This window comes from Anser brachyrhynchus, assembly GCF_964034855.1.
Source record: "Anser brachyrhynchus genome assembly, chromosome: 2".
NCBI lineage: Eukaryota > Metazoa > Chordata > Aves > Anseriformes > Anatidae > Anser > Anser brachyrhynchus.
This window is the reverse complement of record NC_137695.1, coordinates 56,950,519-56,972,061: the sequence shown is the minus strand read 5'-3', so window position 1 is coordinate 56,972,061 and position 21,543 is coordinate 56,950,519. Positions and strand designations below refer to the sequence as shown.

The following is a 21,543-nucleotide window of genomic DNA, read 5'->3' as shown; positions in this document are numbered from 1 at the left end:
TAAGCAGAAGTATTTGTAGCTTGAATTATTTTCATTAGAATTGCATCACAATTCCTAACACACCAAGACAGTCAAGACTAAAGGTAGAAGAAAAGACCCCTCAAAAGGCTTTTATATTTCAATTTTTTAAATTCACTGACTGCAAACTAATCAATAATTAGTTTTACATTAAAGAACAAGCTCCCATTTGTGATGTCAGTGGTTTCTCAAGGATAAGATTGAAGATATGTAGTTGATTTAGGTGTCAGAAAAGCAAAATGACATAAATTCAGGGACAAAGGTCTGCATATTTTCTGTTGTTGCAATGAAGGGCTCCAAACTTACATTAGTTAATTAGAATTCCTGTCTCTCACTTCTACTGAAATACCACACATTGAAGGCTACATTAATTCACCTGTGGACAAGAAAAAGCCCAGACTGACAGATGGGGAATGTGTTATCCCATCAAATAACACTTCAGGATCTGAGCTTTAGTTTTAAGAAGGCAAGTTCTACTTCATTTGACTTCATTAGAAGGCTTCATGCTTCAGCAGAGTATTTTCCATATCGTAAAAACCAGATCACTCTTTACCAAGTTTTCATGGGTGATTAAAGCTATTCACACATCAGTAGTTTCTTCTTTTAAGAAGGTCAAGGATAAGAAACTCCCTAGCAGAGGTTCTGATCTAAAGCTCATTGAAGTCAATGAAAGCCTTGCATTGACTTCAGTAGGCTTCAAATTATACCTTAAAGGACTGTGACGGTTACTTCCCTAGTGCAAGACTCACACCAGTCTGGATTAGACACATTTTGGTTCTACTGCAATTTATTGTTTTTAATTCTGATCTGTTACACAAACGCCATATTGGCATGTTAAAAAACAAGCAAACAAACAAAAAAACGTATGATGTGCTTTAATTTTTATTGGAATAAAGTTGATGCTGAACACAATTAGACTGGGCATCTCAGCTTCTATACTAAGATATTCTTATACATGCTCAACAGACCTTCAGTTCTTCATACCTTCTTTAAAGCCATTTCTAGAAATGAGTTAGGAGTCACAGCTTCTAGTGTCTTCTTTGTTCCCAGAAATGATTAGACCTGAGCAATTTCCACAGGACTCCACTTTCCCAAGCCCAGCCATACACTTTCAGGACAATTAGCAGCAGCCTGCACAGATAAGCTCAGAAGACCAAATCCAAGGATAGCTGACAGTTACCTCTTTCAGGCGAGAACTGCAGTACAGAGGGTATACACAACAGTATTGTTGTGTATACAATACCATATGTTCATAATACCAGTTGTTGACCATTCAGAGTGAACATAATTTTGAAGCTTTATGGAAATCTTGGCCTGAATTCAGCTGTTCATAAGATTCAGAATAGCCCTGAAAATATATTCTGACCTCAGCTGTTAATAAGATTCAGAACAGTCTTGAAAATGTATGGATCTATGTTTTCCACCTTCACCAGAGGTAATCAGTAGAAATTCCCAGCTTCTGTGAAAAAATAATCACTGAAGTATTTGCCCCAACCCAGTTGAAACCCAGAAGAAACAGAATTTTTGCAAGTCCATTCTCTTATTTCAATTTTGAACTCTGTGCTCTGCACTACAGGAATAGAGATAATATTTGTGAACTCCTAAATGCTTCAAAAATGAGTTATATGAAGTTATTTCAAAATTAATCTGAAGTATAAAATGAAATTATAAACATAATTGCAGTTAAATAAATGGGTATAAAGGAACAAAGCAGTCTGCAAGTCTCAAGCTTAAATGCAATAAATATATCAAAGATTTTTGTAAGTATAGATTAAGCTTTGATCTCATTACTAGGAATGGGAAATTTCTCACAGACTTCGGTGAGGTTATAATTTCACCTACTATCACTATTGTTATTGTAGAATCATACCTATGAATCTTGTTTCATGTACTTTGAAGCCTGAGCAGAATATGGTCACTCTGTTTGATATCTTGCTTAACAGGAACCATAAAATTTCACTAGATGATTTTCTGCAGCTAACCGAAAAAGTGATGATAGCAATATAATACATTTTCTAGAAAGACTTTTATCTAGCTTTAAAGACTTCAAATGATAGAAAATTTTCCATATCCTGGCTATGTATGCCAATGGTTAAATGTAATTTCTGTAAAGTATTTGCACCTAATTTACAGTTTGAATTCTTCAGACTTCAGCATTTAACTTTGGGACCTCTATATCTATGCCTGATAGATGAAAGAGTTGTTCGGTGTCAGATATTGTTCCCCTTCACACTTTCCTAGCAATGTTAATTGGAAGATCTTTTCATCTTGTCTATGAGAAGTTAAATAAATTAAACTATTTTAGTTTACTGTCTGAAGTCCATATTTTTTGAGCCATAAAACAATTTTATAACTCTTCTCTGAAAACTTTCCCTTTTCAAAACATTTTGAAAACCTTTACCCTAGGACTAGATATGGTAATGGTAGTTATGTTATCAAAACATCTTTCTCTATTTCCTACAGTTTCTAGGCAAACATCCTTTGGGCAGTGCTGAAAATTGTCTGAATGCAAAGAGTTGTTTAATGACTGGTTTATCTAATATTTCACTGGCTTATGGGGGATGAGGCAGTACAGTTCATGATTTGAAAGAAACCATCTAGAGAGTATCCACAAATTCCATAACAGCTGAACTAAATAAAATGTTTTAAATACCCAGGATTTTAACCACAGGTAAACATGTAAACCATAGCTAATATCATTGTAATGGTAATCTTTTTTTTTTATTTTTCTAATAATCATATATATCTATTATATTTAATTAATTTCCAAACAGTTTTTTGTTTAAAGGAAAAAAAATCATTTGTTCTAATAATATCAGAGACCTTACAGCTGAAACAAATTATTTATAATCTTTATATATTTATTAACCTTTATTTTAATATTCAAAAAATAAATAAATTTAGTGACCAGGGATAGGACCCAAGTGAATGGAGTCAAGCTGAGACAGGGGAGGTTCGGGTGGATATCAGAAAGAGGTTCTTCACCGACAGGGTTGTCACGCACTGGAACAGGCTCCCCAGGGACATAGTCACAGCACCAAGCCTGTCAGAGTTTAAGAAGCGTTTGGACTGTGCTCTTAGTCATATGGTCTGAATTTTTGGGTAGGCTTGTGTGGTGCCAGGCATTGGACTCGATGATCCTCGTGCATCCCTTCCAGCTCGGGATATTCTATGATTCTATGAAAATCCTTGGAGCTACTTTATTTCCATTATGTATTGGCATTCTGCAGTGGCAATGTATTATTCAAAACGAGAGCAAAAAAGGCAAACTCAGACCACTTTCTAGAGCAGAACTATACATTACTTCTACGTGTTTAATGCATTAATGCTCAATTTATCCCTAGCTAGTTCTCAATCAGAAGCAACAAGATTTTTTGTTGTTGTTCAGAGTCAAAAATACATAGCTTTTTTCACAAATAAGTGACCACGTAGGATAAGAAGCTACTGATATGAGAAAATTTTAAAATATAACAGAGTTATATTGATATAGTATATCATTTCTGTAACCCTACTCTCTTTTCCAAAATATAAATAAATACAGACCCTGATATTTACATACTCCAAATTCCCTCCAAATGTAATGTTGTTATGAATGTTGCAGAAAACTGGATGCTCAGTTCTCAAAAGATTCTGTAAATAACAGCAAGAAACAACAGAATGATATGTGTCATATTCAGAAGTGAATGAATAATTCACTGCTTAGTAATTTACCTACGTGTTCTTTTGTAGGATGTCCATGAGCTACTAGCATTTTAGTTGATTTTATCCTTCATTGAATTTACCCATCTTTTTATTTTACTGTGTCATTTGCAATCTTTCAGTTAAAGACAGCAATATAGGTAGGCAGGAAACTTATAAATGAGCCATTTCTACTTCCCTTTCATGCACAATGGAGTTTGTAAGTGGCATCTGCCAAAACAACTCGGCACATCCCTGACAAACCCCACCTAGCTGAAAGTCAGACAATATATTTTCATAAATAAAAGTCCACATCACCAAGTAGTAAATGAGAGAATGAAATATCCTTATCCTGAAGGTCAGAACACTGGAGTCAGATTTTTCTCTTACTGGGGAAAAACACAATCCATACAGCTGCATCTGAGGGTAGCATCTCATCCTGTGGTTTCACAGTTGTAAAACCCAAGCCTAGGACAAGGGAAGATGCCCAAGTAAGGATCCTTACAGAAGTTTTTCCCTTTCTGTGCATCAGCTGAGATAGTTTAAAATCTTTAGGACTTCTGGAAGAATATTCTTCTGTTCTGTAAAACCACTCAGTAAGACTGAATATGAGAGGAACTCTTTTACAGATCCATCCTTTTTCATATGTGTTTTCAGTAGGGCCTGTATTGATGGATTCAGAGGAATTTTTCAGTTGTCTTGTCCCAGACTTTGACTATGTCCAGGTCATATACCATGATAACACAGAATTTACATGTCTTCCTCACCCTACACCCCCATTTACCTTGGATATAAAGCTAGTGCATTCAGGGCACAATGCAGTATGGTGCAGTATGGTACAGTCTGATAGATCCCCACTCTGTGTATCAAACCAAGGCAAAGGCCTGCAGAGAATATCAAATGCTTATCAACCTCATAATACATGTTGCCAAAATTTGGCTTATGTTGAGACTAGATCCTTCCTCTATAATTTATTTCCAATGGTGAATGTGTGCATGCTTTCCTTGGCCTGTATGATTGCTGTTTTGGCATCAGTTTTTATTCCAATTAAAGAAATAAAGAAAGAACAAAAGAATCATTAAATATTTTCAGGATCTAACATTAAGCCTAGAAAAGTCAAAACTCAACATAAAATAGGTGTTTTCCATTATATGGCAGCACACATTGGGCAAATTAATGTCCTGTGAAAGTCATCTTTAGGTACCTGAGGTACGTCTCTTTAATTTTTATAACTTTGTATTATATGAGCTGCTATTGCCTCTGCTAACATCTGATGTAATTCACCTATTAAAAAGACCAATAAAAAGTTCACAGAAAGAAGCATCAGAGAATTGTTTCCTTTGAAGCGTCAGAGAATTGTTTCCCTTCCTGTGAAGGCAGCCAGAGTAAATGTGTCCCTTTCCTTATCAGTGCCTTCTCTACATTTTAAGTCATGCATCTAATTGGTGGGTTTTCTTGTTGTTTTTCTTTTGTTATGTTTTTGCTTTTTACATTGAGGCAAATTACACCTGATATACAATTTATCAGAGCAACAATGGCTTCAGAAAAAAGTAGGACTCCATTGCACATAAGGTATTCAAGTTTTTAAGCTAAATTTTTTATTATTATTATTTTTCTGCAATGTATTTTTGTGGTTTTACCTGGCAGGCACACACAGCTGCTCACTCACTCTCCCCAGGTGGTATGCAGGAGAGAATCTCATGAGTTGAGATAAAGAGGTTTTACTAGGTAAAGCAAAAGCTGCATACACAAGCAAAACAAAACAAGGAATTCATTTGCTACTTCCCATCAGCAGTTCAGCCACTCCCAGGAAAGCAGGGCTTATCACGTGTAATGGTTTCTTGGGAAGACAAATGCCGTTACTCCAAATGACCCCCCCTTCCTGTTTCTTTACCCCAGCTTTTATTGCTGAGCACAACATCATATGTTAAGGAATATCTCTTTGGTCAGTCTGGGTCAGAGTCCTGGCTGTGTCCTCTCCCAGCTTCTTGTGCACCCTCAGCCTCCTTGCTGGCAGGGCAGCATGAGAAGTACACAAACCCTTGGCTCTATGCAAACACTGCTCTGCAACAACTGAAAACATTATTGTGTTATCACCGGTATTTTCATCACAAATCCAAAACACAGCATCATACAAGCCTCTACAAAGAAAATTAACTCTACCTAAGACAAAACCATGGCATGTATTTATGCTTTTCCTGCATCTGTATCCCCTGTCTCATCATGTTAAATTAGAATATAAATTCCAGGGGGAGGGGGGAACTTTATAATAAAAGAGTGCAGTTGACTTTTATTTTTTTAAAAACTACAATAGGTTAATCAAGTGCGTGAAATCAGCAAAACAGATCTGCAGTAGTTTCTAAAACAGTATTAACTGTACCTCTATAGGAAATTCATCTGAAGAGAGCAAAGTGCAGTGCAATCCTTAAGCTTACCTTGCACTGTGCCAGTGGGGTGTATATCTCCAGATAAGTATTGAGGCTGCAGGTCTGTGACAGTGTAAGCCAGTAAAAAATGCTTGTTTTTTGGTCCTACCTTTTTATCTGGGTCTACAATTTATTTACAGCCTCTGGCTTGTCCCAGCTCTGGCTCTGATCTGATCCACAATAACCTAAGTCAAGGACCTTAGCTGACAGAAAACAATCAGTGAAGTACTAGTGCCACACTAAGGAAGGACTTGAATAACAGTAATAGTGGCTTTGATCATCCTAAGGAATTGCAGGGTTGCCACACAAATTTGCTCCTTTTCTGTTGTATTAAAAATATAAAATATTAAAAGTACCTTCCTACTTTCTCCTAAATTACTATCGTGCTCAGGAGGAGCTCCATCTAAACACAAAGATCCCTTGTCCAAGAGTAGACAAGCTTTTTAATATAAGTGATATATCATTATAGTAATGCAGAAGAGAAATATTACATTGGTAATGATGAGAACACATCCCTGTCTTTATCTTGCTATTACTGAAGTCAACCGCAAAACTCTATCGACTTTAGATGGTGGAAGATTAAGCCTTACAGCATTATTATTGCATAACATTTTGAAAATCTTTTTTATAAAATGTCTTCAGCATAAAGAAAAAACTTAGCTTAATAACTGTGTACACAAACACGGTGGGTTGACAGTGACACAGTGATACAGATACAGATATACCCATACTGAATATAATGTGTGTGTGTATATATACCATATATATTTTTATTTATTATTTTTTGTGAGAATACTAAAATGAGGTAGGTGTTATATTTGCCCTTAGATTGATATGTCTGTTAATCTCAGCACTACTGCCAAGGTTAGTAGCATTATCTAAGTGAACAGTAATTTAAAAGAAATAGCATTTTATTGAACTTGTGCTTAAATCCCAGCAACTTCATATAAAGACAGTCTGGTTGGTGTGATGTGACTTGAGAACTGAACCTGCAGGTTCCTCGGAAACTGCCATCTACTCTCATCTGTGTGGTGCTCAGAGACACACTGCATGTTTATATTAAGCTCAAATGAAATTAATGAGTTTTTAAAGAAAAGTAGCTGTAATGAAAAATCTTAAATGTAATTTTAAAACTGTAATTTAATACAAATCATTACATCAACCTCTGTGTGCAGAGGTTCTATTTAATTTCCATTAAATAATGTAATATATTTTTTCAAATACCATTTGACACCAGTAATTCCTTTTTTATTATGTGTCTCATACTAGACTGATAGTCAAATATTTCAAACAGAGCTTCCAGGTGGCTTAGTTCCAGCTGCTTACACTTGAACACCCACTGGATGGCAGTAACACACAACTTTGGAAAAAATTCAGTATCATCCTTTAATTCATTGACCTCAAAAAATCCTAAGTTCTTCTAAAAAAAATAAACTAAACTAAATTAATAATAATAATAATAATAATAATAATGTATTATTAATATAATTATTAGATAATGCTTGTTTAGAACAAACACAAGCAATCAAAGCAAATGAACATAAATCTCACCGTTCACTCACTGTTGTCTCGTGGTGCACCATTTCATTTCAGATCCCTGAATTAGAGAAGCACATATCTCACAAAGTTGGATGTGGAAAGCAATGCAGGCTTCCCCCATAGTAGAAAGGATGCCAGATCTGGCAGTTGAGAAGGAGATGGTTTTATTGCTAATCACAAATGCTTGCTCTCTTACTGATGATAAGACCAGGAAATCAGTATCAACAGCTTTAAAATGGAGATTTATTTTATCGTGTAATCAAAAAAACCTAAAACTTCAAACAGAGTTGTTAACCCCTTAAAATGATTTGTAACTGAACTCATTCTGAAATCTTTCTTTGACTTCTGTGAGACCTGAAAAATATATCCGTAACACTAGGTTCAGTTATTGATTCAGTACAACAGGCCAGTTAACATCCCTAAGCAGTAAACTGACTGTATCTATTAGAGCCTGAAATGCAACATAGCACTGGAGTCACCTTCTTGCCTTCCCTGACTCCCATTTCCAGTAGGGTCTTTGCTTCTGCACCATAACAATATGCTCTGCCATGCTGGCATCTCAAATCTCAAGAGGAAACAAAGTCGCCACAAATTTTTTTATTTATCTGGTCAAGACCACCTCTAAGTTATTCCAGTGTCGAGGGAATAGGGATGCCTGGATCTTTAACTCCAGTTTGGCTGCACCAGAATGCTGCATGTTTTTACCACCAGCAGTGCCCTGCCACAGCCTATCACTTTGAGCTTTGCCACTGAAATCCCACTGGAGGACTTCAGTGTTCAAGCACGCTAATGGGTCTTCCTCTGCCTGAGTGCTGTACTTATGCAGGTATGGATTTCCCAGGAAATGGCAAAAAAGAAGGAAAAAGAGAGAAGGCAGGAAAGTGCTAGTTTCTTGCCCTTTGCTGCCCTGCCACAACAGTGACACCATCGCTGTTTTCAGAGACATGGAACCAATGACCACATGCCCATTTGAAGGATTTGGTGAAATACCATGTCATTATTTTGGGGCCATAGTCTTAGCATGTGAATGACATCATGTATTTTTGCTGGAAAAGGCAAAGTGGGAGAATTGTGTCTGGCAGAACAGAGTGCAGGTTGCAATGCTTCTTGGTTCCTGGTGGATTTTCCACCATGGCCTCAGAAGTGCTTCTTAGCAAATATAGTGTGTTTGATTACCTGAGCTACAGAACATAAGTTTTGGGTGATGGAGTGATAGATTTGATATTCTGGACCCAAATTATATATGACCTTAAAAATAGAAACCTAGACCTCAAAGCTGTTGTTGTACTGTATGGACAAAAGGCAGCCTGCTATCCTTGCAGTGACCTGTATTGCAAATAAACTATAGCTTTACATACTTAAGATGCCAAATTTCTTTTCATCCTTTACAGGCCAGCATTTCCACATTATAAACACTGTATTTGTGCATGCAAATGCTCACAGTGTTTCATCATTTAAATTGACTTTTCGTTTTCAGGTATATCTGGCAGGCACAATTAGCATTCTTGGGCAGGGTTGAATGCTTTATTACTTGTTCCAATAGTTTGATAATAGACACCTAGACCACGGTTATAGCTCTAGAGCTCTAGGATACCCACGATACACTGGCAGATGAATTGACAGATTGATAACAGTTATTATGATTTACTAGTATCTAATCAGATCAACCCCACCTCTGAGTTTCCATATCACAATAAAAAAATAAAATAAAATAACATTCCCTGATTGATTTTGAAAAAGAAAAAACTTAATGTTGCCAATTTTGACAAGTACCAGAGTACATGGTAGTGTGCAAATTGTTTTGTCACATACCTGGAAGAACCTAGAAGATGAATCCTGTGCATCAGAATGTATCAGAAATAGTACCACTGCAGGCAAAGAAGTTACATGAGGTTAAAATCTTGGCATATGAGAGGCTGGAGGATCAGACTTTGTGCATCAGTCTTTTCACCCATCTTTTTCTGATACGACTCTCCAAAGTCCATATTATTCTATACAGTTTAATAACAGTACAGAAAAACACCATGATAGCTCTGATACCTGAGCCATTTCTACTTATCTTCTGACATAAGAATGTTTCATGACAAGGTAAAGCCAGAATAAAACAAACAATTGTTGTTCTGCTTTAAGCTTGTGTAATAAATACTTAAAGACAAAAAATAAATAACGAAGATAAAAACTCATCCCTTTCACCCTTTTAAACTGTGAACATCAGAACTCCATTGGTCTGTACTGAGCTGTCTTAACAGTGCTATTACCAACGTAGGCCATTTTGTTTTTGTTTTTTCCTCTGTCTTCACATTTTCCTGTTAAAATGCTCCAAAAACAGGAAAAAATATGCTAATATAAAGTGATCGCTGTGCCAGTTTCCTATAGATTAAACTATTTAGCTACACTGATTACTCTAGAATGTATTCTTAGGTTTCCCTATGCGTCATCACAATTAAGTTGAATAGCATTTTCAATGAGAAAATAAAAAACGTGAAGGGCAAAAATGTATGTCATTAATTTGTGAATTTTCTGAGATAAGGAGAACAGAGAACACTTGCATTAGTCTGAAATTCACAGCTATTATCCTGTGGGCAAAGCATGTAAATCTAGCTTTAGCAGTAATATAGGTCCCAAATTGAAACCTTGTATTAAAATAATAAGCTGTTTTGTTGTTGATTATGTTGTTAATGTTGTTGATGTTGTTTTAAGTAATTATGTGGAAGTACACAAGCAAAAGCTGAAAAGATTCTACAACAACCAGAAAACATAAATGTCCAATATGGTATTTTCCTAGCTTTTTGCACTTCAGAGACAGCAGATGTAGAAGTAGAGGTATAAACTGTTATTTCCCCTTTATTAAAATGAAAGCAGAGCATATCAGGTAGAGTTGTGTTGACATAAACTTCTTAAAGTAGGCCTGATTTGGTAACACGGTAAGCAGGTGGATCTGTTTAAAATACTCACGATTCCTTTTCTCTTTCCACAGCTTGATCACTATCCTCCAACAAGTTACAGCCTGCCAACAACATCTGACATACTGTTCAATTCCCCAAAGGCACTCTTCCTAGGAAAAGTTATAGGTGAGATTTCATTTTATACTTGGTTATTTTATTAGGTATTTTCAGAGAATACTGAAAACTGTAAGTGCATGGGACAATGCTCTGTGTAGTATTTGCACCAGGGCACTCACTGGACATGTCATTCTAAACATGAAGTTAGTGCTACTTGGAGTTATACCTAAAAGAAGGGTATGTTCACTTTGTCACATAGACTGATGTGCACACAAATAAGGATCATCTGGCCAATGCAGGGATAAATCCAGATACAAGGTAGAGGGACATTTGGAATACCATATTTGTGCAGTTGCTCTGGACCTTAGACACCCTCTTGGTGTTCAGTGCAGAGAATATGAGAAATCACTGAGACCACTACTTTTGCAAAAAGATGCTGAAGTTATTGTGAACAGTATCATTCACTGTGAAGTTGTCATATGTTTCATATAATGCCATTATCAGTGCAGTAAGCCTTCCTACACCAATGTACCCTTTTGTGGCACAACTATCCCTCATCAGTCTGATAAAACTACAACTCACAGTGAGGCCCACCAGATAGATCATTCAGATGTCTGTAACACCTACAGAAACATTCACCCTCTGTACATTTTCTATCCGTTTTATAGACCTTGTTGTTATTTCCCTGTACAGCAGCTACCTGGTCAGCTCCCCAGATTAACTCAAAAAGCAATGCAGAAGCATCTTTAACAAGCCTTGGCCTTGCTTTTAGGTCATCCTAGTTTCCATTGCTCAATTTCTCCACTACTGCCCTTTCAAATGAATTTTCAGGGTTATTCATTTCAAGAATCAACTATTCCCCTGATATTCGTAGCTTTTAAGGGGCACTCTTTCACCTTTTCAGAGACAGAGGGGTATTGATATTATTTCTTCTAAGTACTTTGTACAGGAATGTGGTTGTCTGAACTAAGTGAAGTGCTTAATTCAGAAAATTGCAAGCTTTTCTTTGTTAAGTGGTATAAGGCAGTAATATGCAAACCTCATGCACTGATTTTTGAAGTGGAAAAGCAATTGACCTTATAGCTAATGTGACTTTTCAAAGATACACTTTTCCATTTGTTTTGTTTTTAAAATTTAATGTGTTGAACTTCTGTGAAATAGGAAATCAAAGGCCTTTAAAATGGTTGGTTAGCAAGAGAGCCATGAACTACTTTTTGGTGTTCTCAAAGTCAGTTCTATATATGATAGAAAAGATTATGTGACATGATTTTGGTGAGTCACTGGAAATCGCATTCATTCTCCTCTCACCACACTAAATTTGGGCAGTCAGAGTAGAGCTGACTTCCCTACTAAGCCAGGCTACTCTCCTCTTCATTCATTAACTCAAAGCAAGGAGACGAGCATTCAGCAATTGGAATAACTCTGCAGTTATTAAAGAATGGGGCCTGACTTGTTCTTCGTGGGTAATTGTTAGCAAAAATATAAAGCTCGAAAGCTATTAATTTGCTTAAGGGTGTTGCCATAACTGCAATTAATGGATTAATTGCCAGAGAGGTTCCGTTTCCTTTGAGATGGCAGCTCTTTGTAAACTTTCATGCACCTAAGAAACTGCTACATTATGGCAGTACTGCCTCTGCAGTCCAGTCTTCTAAATAAGCTTAACTTTTTGAATGGTTGTTTGAATTCAGGTAAAACTGGTACTTTCCCTATTACTATAACGAGTTGATATTTTGAAGGATTCTGAGCGCGATACATGAGAGAGAATATTCAGATAGGCATACAACAGAAAAAATACTGCAGTGAAAAAGATGCATAAAAGAATGAAGGGAAAGAAAAGGACAGCTCCTAAAATGCAGAAGAAAACAATGCACTGTGCACTGTGAAAAGAAAAAAAAAATGGAACAAGCACATAATGAAAGAGAAAAAGAAATACTGTGTGTACTACACTTTTTTAAAATGTTCTGACTGCAGAGAGGCTAGAGAGTTGGAGGCACCAAGTTGCCTCCAAAATACTCCTTGCCCAAACGCTGCTTTCTGTGTTCTGTTTAAGTACTCTGATTCTGAAATTCTCCTTAGGCATTCTTGGAGAATAAAGGGGCTGCAAGTACTGGGCAGATCAGATGGTTCATCACACAATCCTTCATGTCTAGGATACTTAAGTACAGTGACTGAAAGGCCTGATCATAGGTCCAAATAAAATGAGTTATTGACTCAGTTCCGTTCCTACAGATGTAGACCCAAAACACCTCACATTATTTGCCTCATTTGCAAAAAGTCATGTACGTGTTTGAAAATAGTTTTAAGCATCCTCTGACTGTTAATATCAAGAGCCTTATCATAGGATTTACTTTTTCAGAATAAAGAAATGTAAAGGAAAACAATAGCAGAGACCAGTGAATATAATTTGATTTTTGTTATGTCATAAGGGAAGTTTCAAATATCTCAGAACTTATACTTCACACTCCTCTCACTCTTTATAAATAGAGTAAACTGAGAAGAGTGATTGAAAGCAATTTCCAAATCTAGAATTTGAAAGAGTAACTATAGTCCTGATAATATATGTCCTGGAAATACATATGGTACAGTTGAAGATTATCATCAGGAAACATTGTCAGAGGAAACACTGAGGCCCACCTTCAGCTCCTCTGCTAACTAAAGGTTAAGAACAGGCAAAGGTATTGCAATATCCTAAAGGAATAATTTGTAAGCAGACTATATTTCTGTTTTCCCATGCTACTTTATGATTTTGAGTCTCTTACAACAGCATCCCTGTTTTGGAAGATGTTCTCATCCATTGTTACAAACATTATGCCTTTACTATATATTTTATATCCTCTTGTCCCTGGGATTCGTTACTTCAATTTTTAAGTGCATAAGGTTGTATTAGAATGGTTGGGAATATGAAGGACTGTAATTCATTTTTTTCCTCTCCTCTGCTTATGTCACTATCTTTTGCTGAATAGGGTATTTTATTAAGTAAAAGAGCAAATCGGTACTAAGTAAGCAAAAAAAAAAAAATCCATGTCCTTTTGCCAAAGAAAAAGTGAATTTATCTCCAGAAACTCTGATTTCCTGGTGTAAAACTGTTGTGCATCTGACCATCACTGTTGATCAACTTTACTGTGCAATTTTCAGAGTAATGTTGAATGAGGGAAGAGCACTGTTAACACACCAGTTCAGCAGTTTGAAAGGCAAAGTAGATGCAAAATGCAGTATCTTTAAAGCTTCTAATTTTCACATCATACTGGCTAGACATATTTTAGTGGCCCAGAGGGATTAGCACCAATGGAAAATATGGGTACATATATCAAGTTACAATTTGTACCCACCTGCAATTACATTCTCTAAATGTGCAATATGGGAATAGCGTCATAATTTCACTGCTGTGCTGGCATCAGTTGCATTCAATTTCTGTTATTCCCATACTATGCAATTCCTATTTGTCACTAAAAATGAAGGCAGGGTCCTATTTTTAAAAACAGATGGGTTTTTGAAGAGCACTTTGGAACAATCTTACCAAAGAACTGATCTTCTGCCTGTCTTATTTCCATTTTTATTAGAGTTATTTGCATAGGAGCAGCAGCTTCTGTCACAGCTGTGCTTGCTGTGATAGCTCATCCAGTACCAATCAGAATGATCACTTGTACAACACCTACCACAATGCAACACCACTCTCTGCTCTAGGTGTTACAACAAAATGGCTGGTTTAAAAAATCATGATGAAATGTCTCTGTGCCTCATAAGAGTTGATAATATTTTCTGTAAATCAGGAGGGTCAGACTAGAAACAAAAATAAATGATTGAATTGCAGTTGTAATCAGAGACAATTTCTTCTTCTATAAGTTGAGGTTTTTTCTGCTTTCCTGAAATATTTTCCAGAAAATGCAATTGTTCACTGGCTTTAAAAACACTGACAGAAAATACTTTCAGTTTTCTGGGAAACTGGAGGTAAAGGTAATTCTTACAGAGGCAAAATGGATTTTTGATTTGAGATATGAAATAAAGCTTGAGGAGGCAAATAATAAACGATCTTGTTTTATGTGAACGCATCATAATAAAAGCACTAGAGAAATGCAGGATTCTGTAAATAAGATAAAAGGGAATTGTTAATGTTTCAAGGAATGTGTTTCATATGTTATTTAAAGATTCTAAGGATTTGATGGCTGACACAGACAAGGTAAGAGGGCAAAGCTGGCTATCAGGATGACCAGTAATGAAGAGAAAAAAAAATAAAATATTAACAGTATGACATTAAGTGTTATATGTTACAGTTCAGAATGGAATCTCAAATTTCATTTGCATTGTAACTTGAAACTCATTACTGAGGCAGAATAGAGCAGAGGTTCTGTTTTCCCTCTAAGTACTGTGGCTTTGGATATAATGCTCAGGTTTGTCTTCACATCCTTTTCAGAGGCCTACAGCAATTACTGTTATGTGAACTTACCATATGGAGAACTGATTTCATAGTCTGTACTGTATTATTTGAATAAAAGTGGAATACTTATATGGGTTTTAATATGTATTAGGAAAGAAGTAGCTACACAATTAGACATGATTTTGTAAAATCATCATTTGCTGAACAGAAATAGTTTGAGGGTTTCTTAACAGCTTCTTTGATTGAGCACAGAAACACTGAGATCAGACAAGAGTTGTTGAGAAAGTGGCAGGGAAGAAAAGGTAATGTGTTCCTTGTCTGTTTTCCATCCCACCAACCACTCCAAATCAAGTGATATCATTTCAAAAACACTTAAATATTCCCTTAGAAACAATCAATATAGTACAAGTCATCTCTTAGCACATTTAGATTATCATTCCAGAACCAATAGCTGTCCCTGCAGCTAGTTAACCTCTGTAGACTCCATTTATGTATCTGCCTCATCCTAGTGTCCTTCAGGTACTTCCAGCAAGAGTAGTAAAAAGGAAAAAACTTTAACATCTGCATTCCTTCTTAAAAAAGCAGCTACCATCACTCTACAACTAAAGTGAAATCCTGGAAATCAACAAAAGCACCTAATAGATAAGGAAAGAACCCACAGCATCTCTCCACATAGATACCGAATAATAGGACAAAAAAAAAAAATCAAAATCTTTTGAACTACCAGCAAGTACAATGGCAATTTTTCCAAGAGGTAAATATTCTTTACTACCAAATAAGATACTTTCTTTCCCATCAAACAAGCATGACATGTTGACACTTCAATGCTATTAGCTGAGTAACAGAAATGACTTATAATGTAATTCATCCTACCAAAAACATCATATACTTTCAAAAACAACTTTAATGTCCATGTTTCCACACTACTGCAGTTTATCACTTAGTGGGCTTGTGTCATACCAAAGCAAGTTGCACTGTCTAAACCTATGAATGTCTTTGAGAACATTTACCCTCATTGAAGAGTGTTTTGATAGCCTTGAAAAAAATATATATATTTAGGACCTGGACATTGTCATCATTGACACTCAGTTTGAGTATGCTGCTTGGTGCTTCCATAATCTGATATGAAGGTAATGTTAATCAAGGATATCACTTACCCAAATACCAGTTAGGTCTCTGATACTGCAAGGTACTTTGCTCAGCTCCTGAATTCAAATCCTAGAAGATAACTCAGAGTCATAAATAGATTACTAATGGTCTAAAAGTGTTCTTCTACTATGCACCTTTGACATGTGTTACTACTTCATGATCATAATGAGGTTAGCACCTTACTGTATGTATCAGCAGTGTGGCAGTGAGAACTCCACTGCTTGTTTGCTCTGTGGCTCTCCTTTATTTTGAAGCATTGACAGTTAATCCGAGTGCAGAGTAGCTTAGCCTACTTTCACAGATAATGAGCAGAAAATAGCTAGCATGCAGTAACTTACTTCAAAGTAACTCTGCCTGCAACTTCGTTTCTCAGCATCAGCATTAACATTCAGTACTGTAATCTCAGGGAGAATGAATATGAATATTGTCATAGTAGGAGCCCTCCTGCTACAGTAGCAGTTGAATATTAAAATGTGCTTTCCTCTGCATGAGTCACACATGAATTATCATACAAAGATACAACATCTGGACACTTTTCCTTCTCTTCCAAAAATGCTTCCACAACACCGCTGTATAGTAGCATTAGTCTGGTTAAAACTCCTCCAGGATTTAATATTGCCTATCACTCTGACCTCATACCTGTCAGTCAGTCTGTTTATATCTTACTCTTTGAAGTGTTTCTGGTAATGGCAGAAATGTTCCACAGCCCTTCTAGTTAAAACAAGAACTAATATATATATATATAAAAATAATTTTTTTCTTTTAGAACTTTGAGCTTTTGACCTATCTGGTTTCTCCAAGAAATCAGATCTACAAGACATATTCAGAAAGTAAAATTTCCCATCTACAAGCTCATCTACAAGCCCATGAGAGGGGAGCCCATCTACCTCAGTAACTTCTGTGAAAGAAATCAGGGTAGCCCAAGCAGATTTTATCTTTTGTTTGAGAACTAGACTGAAGAAGTGAAGCCAAGACTTATTCATTGGTACAGTTTTCTTCTCATCATTTGTGCTGCACCCTCTTTTCATTTTTCAGAATATTGTAGTGTTCAGTTACTGCTTCACTGGCCAGCTGACAGCTCCAGGGAGGCAGACAAGCTGGAGTCAGCTGGATAGTATGGCAATTGCAGTAGTTATGGGTATAGCAAGGTCTGCTCTTCCAAAAACAAGTAAAGCTTAGTGTGTTACCTGGAATTGTCTCCTTCCACTAACTTTTCGCTCTTCAGGTCACATTTTATCTCTCAGCCCCTGTCCCATCCTTTGTAGCTGGTGGCTGTCCTTTCACTTCCTTATTGCAGTGTTCTCTGCAAAAAGACCTCACTGATTAGTGGTCTTCAGGTCTTCTCGGGGCATCAACAGCTCCACAGGGTCATCTACCTTTTTCATTTCATGCTCCTCCAGCATTCATAAAAGCCTGTAGCAGGTTGCCAGAGTCTCGTTTTGCTTAAATTTTTCCTTTTTTTTTTTCTTTAAGCTTTAAGATGTCTGAAAATTGTTTTGTGTAAGTTATTCTGCAAAATCTTGCTGAGAGAATAATCCCATTGTTCTTACATTCCTTCCAATGCATGCATCTACTGGTTCTGGAATTAAAAAAAAAAAAAAAAGAGAGAGAGGCTGTAAAGGCTTTAATTTAGTTTATGCCATTTTGAATAGTCTATTTGCACAAGTCATATCTGACATTAAAAGCATGTGATAACACCATTTAAAAGTAATTGAATAAGAGCAAAAGTTAAACTTCAGTAATTAGAGTGACCTTTTCATAACTTCTGTATTTTGTTAAGGTGGCATGTCTTAGTTACACAATTTTTCCCTACCAAAGGAAGAAAAGAACCATTTCACCTGTACGGTGTTATATCTAGTACTATTTTATTTCAAATATATCTGCTTCAAAGGGTCAAGAGGGGAACAGAACATGTTAAGATCACCAAGGACACCAATGAAATCTGCTGCTGCCCTATAAAATTATAATGGCATAGACAGTTAAATCAGAGTGCTGAGAGCACCTTGGATTGTATATCATAAAACAAAGTGTTATAGAGTCTGAAAATAGAAAGCCAAAAGCATACCTGAAGTGGAAAGTGAGAATGTTATAATTTTCCTCCAAATATAAATAGAGTAAAAAAATAAAAATCAGAATAAATCTATCCTAAATTAATAGGAAGAGAGAACTGACAAATAATAATAATAATAATAATAATAATAATAATAATAATAATAATAATAATTGTTACCATGCCAAGTCACGAGACTTTAGATTTTACATCATTTTATCTAACTTGGCCAACCTCTGCCCATGGTTCCAAATGCAAAACACTGAAAAAATAATATGAACATTCACCCATATTTTGACAAGAAACAGCTGTATAAATATCCATTCTGGCCAGATTATCTTGGTTGGGGCAGATAATCTACAAACCATCACTTGTAAGGACAGGTAAACAAATCATGTCTAATTCAAAACTCACTCATTGTTTGACAGTTGAAAACAGCTTCAATTTTTATCTGATGCTTGTTTCACTTAGGAAAGACAGTGGGGTAAAAATCAGAACAAAACAATTCGTGGTCTGACAAAAACATTGAAACTAAAACTCTCATCTCTGGTCAGATGAATGACAATGTCTCCAAGAGACTGTGGTGTGCTTCAAAGTCTGCTGTATTTTCAGAGTGCCTGACAGACAATAGAAGTGGCTTGTGTCCCTTGTTTGGGAAGATCATTGAGATCAAGTAGACCATCTCCCTCAACAGGTGACCTAGTTTTCACTCTCGTTAACACACTCCCATGTCCTCTCCTGATCTACAATTGTCTCTTATGACAGAAGTACCAGAGGTTTCCTAGAGCCTAGAAAAAGTTTGTGCAGATTTCTGGAGGACCTGGGAAAAATAAGGAATATAAAAATTCCTAGAATGTGAACTAGACAGAAATTTCCTGGTGTATGTTGCTGTGCCTGAAATGATAAAGCCTGATAGGACACCAGGACAATTGTTCCTAGTAAATCATGTCACTGGTGCACTAATGCACTAATGCATCTTTGCACATTGGGACTCAGAGCTGCGCCAGGCCTGGGCAGTGTTCGTTGTCTCACAGGAGTCAACCTGTCCATGTAAATAGGCTTTAAGCTGTACAGCTCTGTAGGATGACATTCTTCTCAGTTCAAAGGCTCAGCACAAAGTCTTTGCACTGCTAAACCCTGTTTTAATCCATAGGATTAAGTAGATCTTCTAGCACACGAAGTAAGCCTATATTGCACTGCTGTTTTCTGTACTAGAAAAAGTCCCCCTGTTCTGTTTATCAAGATAAAGTAAAATAAAGTGAAGATATTCTCAAACAAGTAATGAATAAATGTGATGAGAAGTTAATATTTTTATCAGTACTTTATACTGAAGTATCAATTCATGGTCTAAGTTATTCCTTGTGAATAATTTGCTCAAATCCCATTCTCACAAACTATAAGGGAAAAAATGAATAAATGTGTTAAATGAAAAGGAAAAAGAGAAATACATTATGGGAAGTAATGTCACTTTTTCACATTAGGACAGACATTTGACTGTAGGCTATTTTGTATTTCTTTTAGAAGAAATGCTCTCATTATTTAAATCTCAGAACCATCAGCTGATTGATATCATTACACAAGCCCTTTCTGATAGGTATAATAATGAACTCTCCATCTGCATATTTCAGAGAACAGCTAAAACACTGTTAGTTGCCGCCGAGAAGGAACTTATTCAAAAGATTTTTTGTTCCATTTTGAATGGGTTCAGCTATTTCTGTGTTGTAGATAACATGCATTGTAGCTGCATAAGTGATCTATCTTAAAAGTTGCCATAGCACTATAGTCCTGACACCACTTAACATGGGTTCGTTGTCCCAATTTATTTGCATGGTATTAAGGTATGCCTAGAAGGAATACACTGGGAGCAGTCACCGCAAACCAATCATTGATGCTTACTTTGTCTCAGCCACCAGTAGCAAACTAGACAAACACACTTTATTTAGATTTTTGCACCATCTATGTTTTTCATTTGCAGCTTCATAAATGGTGAAACATGTTTCAGACAAATTTCAGACTGACGCAGTTTCAAGCTGAAACATGGCAGTAAGATATCAAAGTGGGGGAGGCAATATCTTACCTGTTGGTGAAGGAAGACATTTACTAGCCACTAAAATACAGGAGGTCTGGTCTAACAAGTAGACCTTTGTATATCTAAGGAAATGAAACAAATTGTCTTAATTAAATAATTTAGATTGTCTCCTGGGTCAAAAAACAATAGTATGGCATTCACTGGGAAACAAGGAAACTGTCTGGAACCACACAAGTCTTCAGTGGACAGTTTCCTTGTTTCCTTCAGTATTTACTGTAGCAGCTAAATTTTTTCATCAAGGTCCAGGAATGATCCAAATTTAGCTGTAAGGGGAAAGATGCTCCTGAAAGGATTTAGTAGTAACCCTCTGTTAGGTGTGTTATTTTGATGGAGGCTTTGAAATGGTTCTCTCATGTCTTTTTTTCATCTTAAAATATGGTCTCTTATTTGCATAATATGTTTTATAAAAATTTTAGTGGTTTCGAAAATATCTCTTGGGATAGTATTGTTTCTAAATAGCTTCCTGAATTAGATTCAGAGGTTTCCTACAGCATTGTCTATAACACTAATGGCTCCTCATGTTGCAGTCTGATTGCTTATTCTGATATTAAATCTGACATATTAGTAACATTGCCATAACATTCACCGTGACAGTTACTGATCCTCAGATTTAGATGCCATAATAAATTTCTATTTAACCTGCAATAGAGTGACTAGTTTATAAACACCTCATTTAAATGCAACAGAAATAAACTCATATATTTCTTTTTAGAGAAGCCTGTTTCCTTTCCCATAAATGTATACCACTTTCCAGAAAGACTTCCTCAATGACTACATGAACTTACGAATCTGTCACAGTGATTTTCTGCTACCAAAATGTCGGGCTGTGCTCCACTAGCAATTGAAGCAGTTGAGTGAGAGTACAGTCAACCTCCCACCATAAGAGAATATTTTAATCTTATTCAATCTGATAATAAGATACCATATATTATCACTATTTTCATTACTTCTTTCTATCTTCTGCTTTTTTCAGAGAGTGTTCAGAATTTTACCAGTCCTCATAGGTGGTTTTTTTGTTGTTTTTTTGTTTGTTTGTTTGTTTGTTTTTAAGAGGTTTTCAGCTGCCTCATGGTTATATGAAAAAGCTTGCTGATCAACAAAATCATCTCTTGATCTTTCTTCCCATTTGGAAAATCCAAACTGTATGAAGTTTTTACCATAATACATATAGTTCCTAAAAAAAAGTCCAGGAATAGAAGCATATTTGCCATCCAGTG

At 36.1% G+C, this 21,543-nt stretch overlaps 1 protein-coding gene across 21 annotated transcripts in view; it reads left to right on the top strand.

Moving 5' to 3' along the window:
* CNTNAP2 (contactin associated protein 2) overlaps positions 1-21,543 on the top strand; it is a 1,160,459-nt gene that overhangs the window by 1,082,949 nt on the left and 55,967 nt on the right. For all 21 annotated transcript variants that reach the window (XM_080582584.1, XM_080582595.1, XM_080582598.1 and 18 more), the window contains one exon: positions 10,639-10,732. In XM_080582584.1, the coding sequence (XP_080438710.1) occupies positions 10,639-10,732 (94 nt within the window). The remainder of the gene's footprint in view (positions 1-10,638; positions 10,733-21,543) is intronic.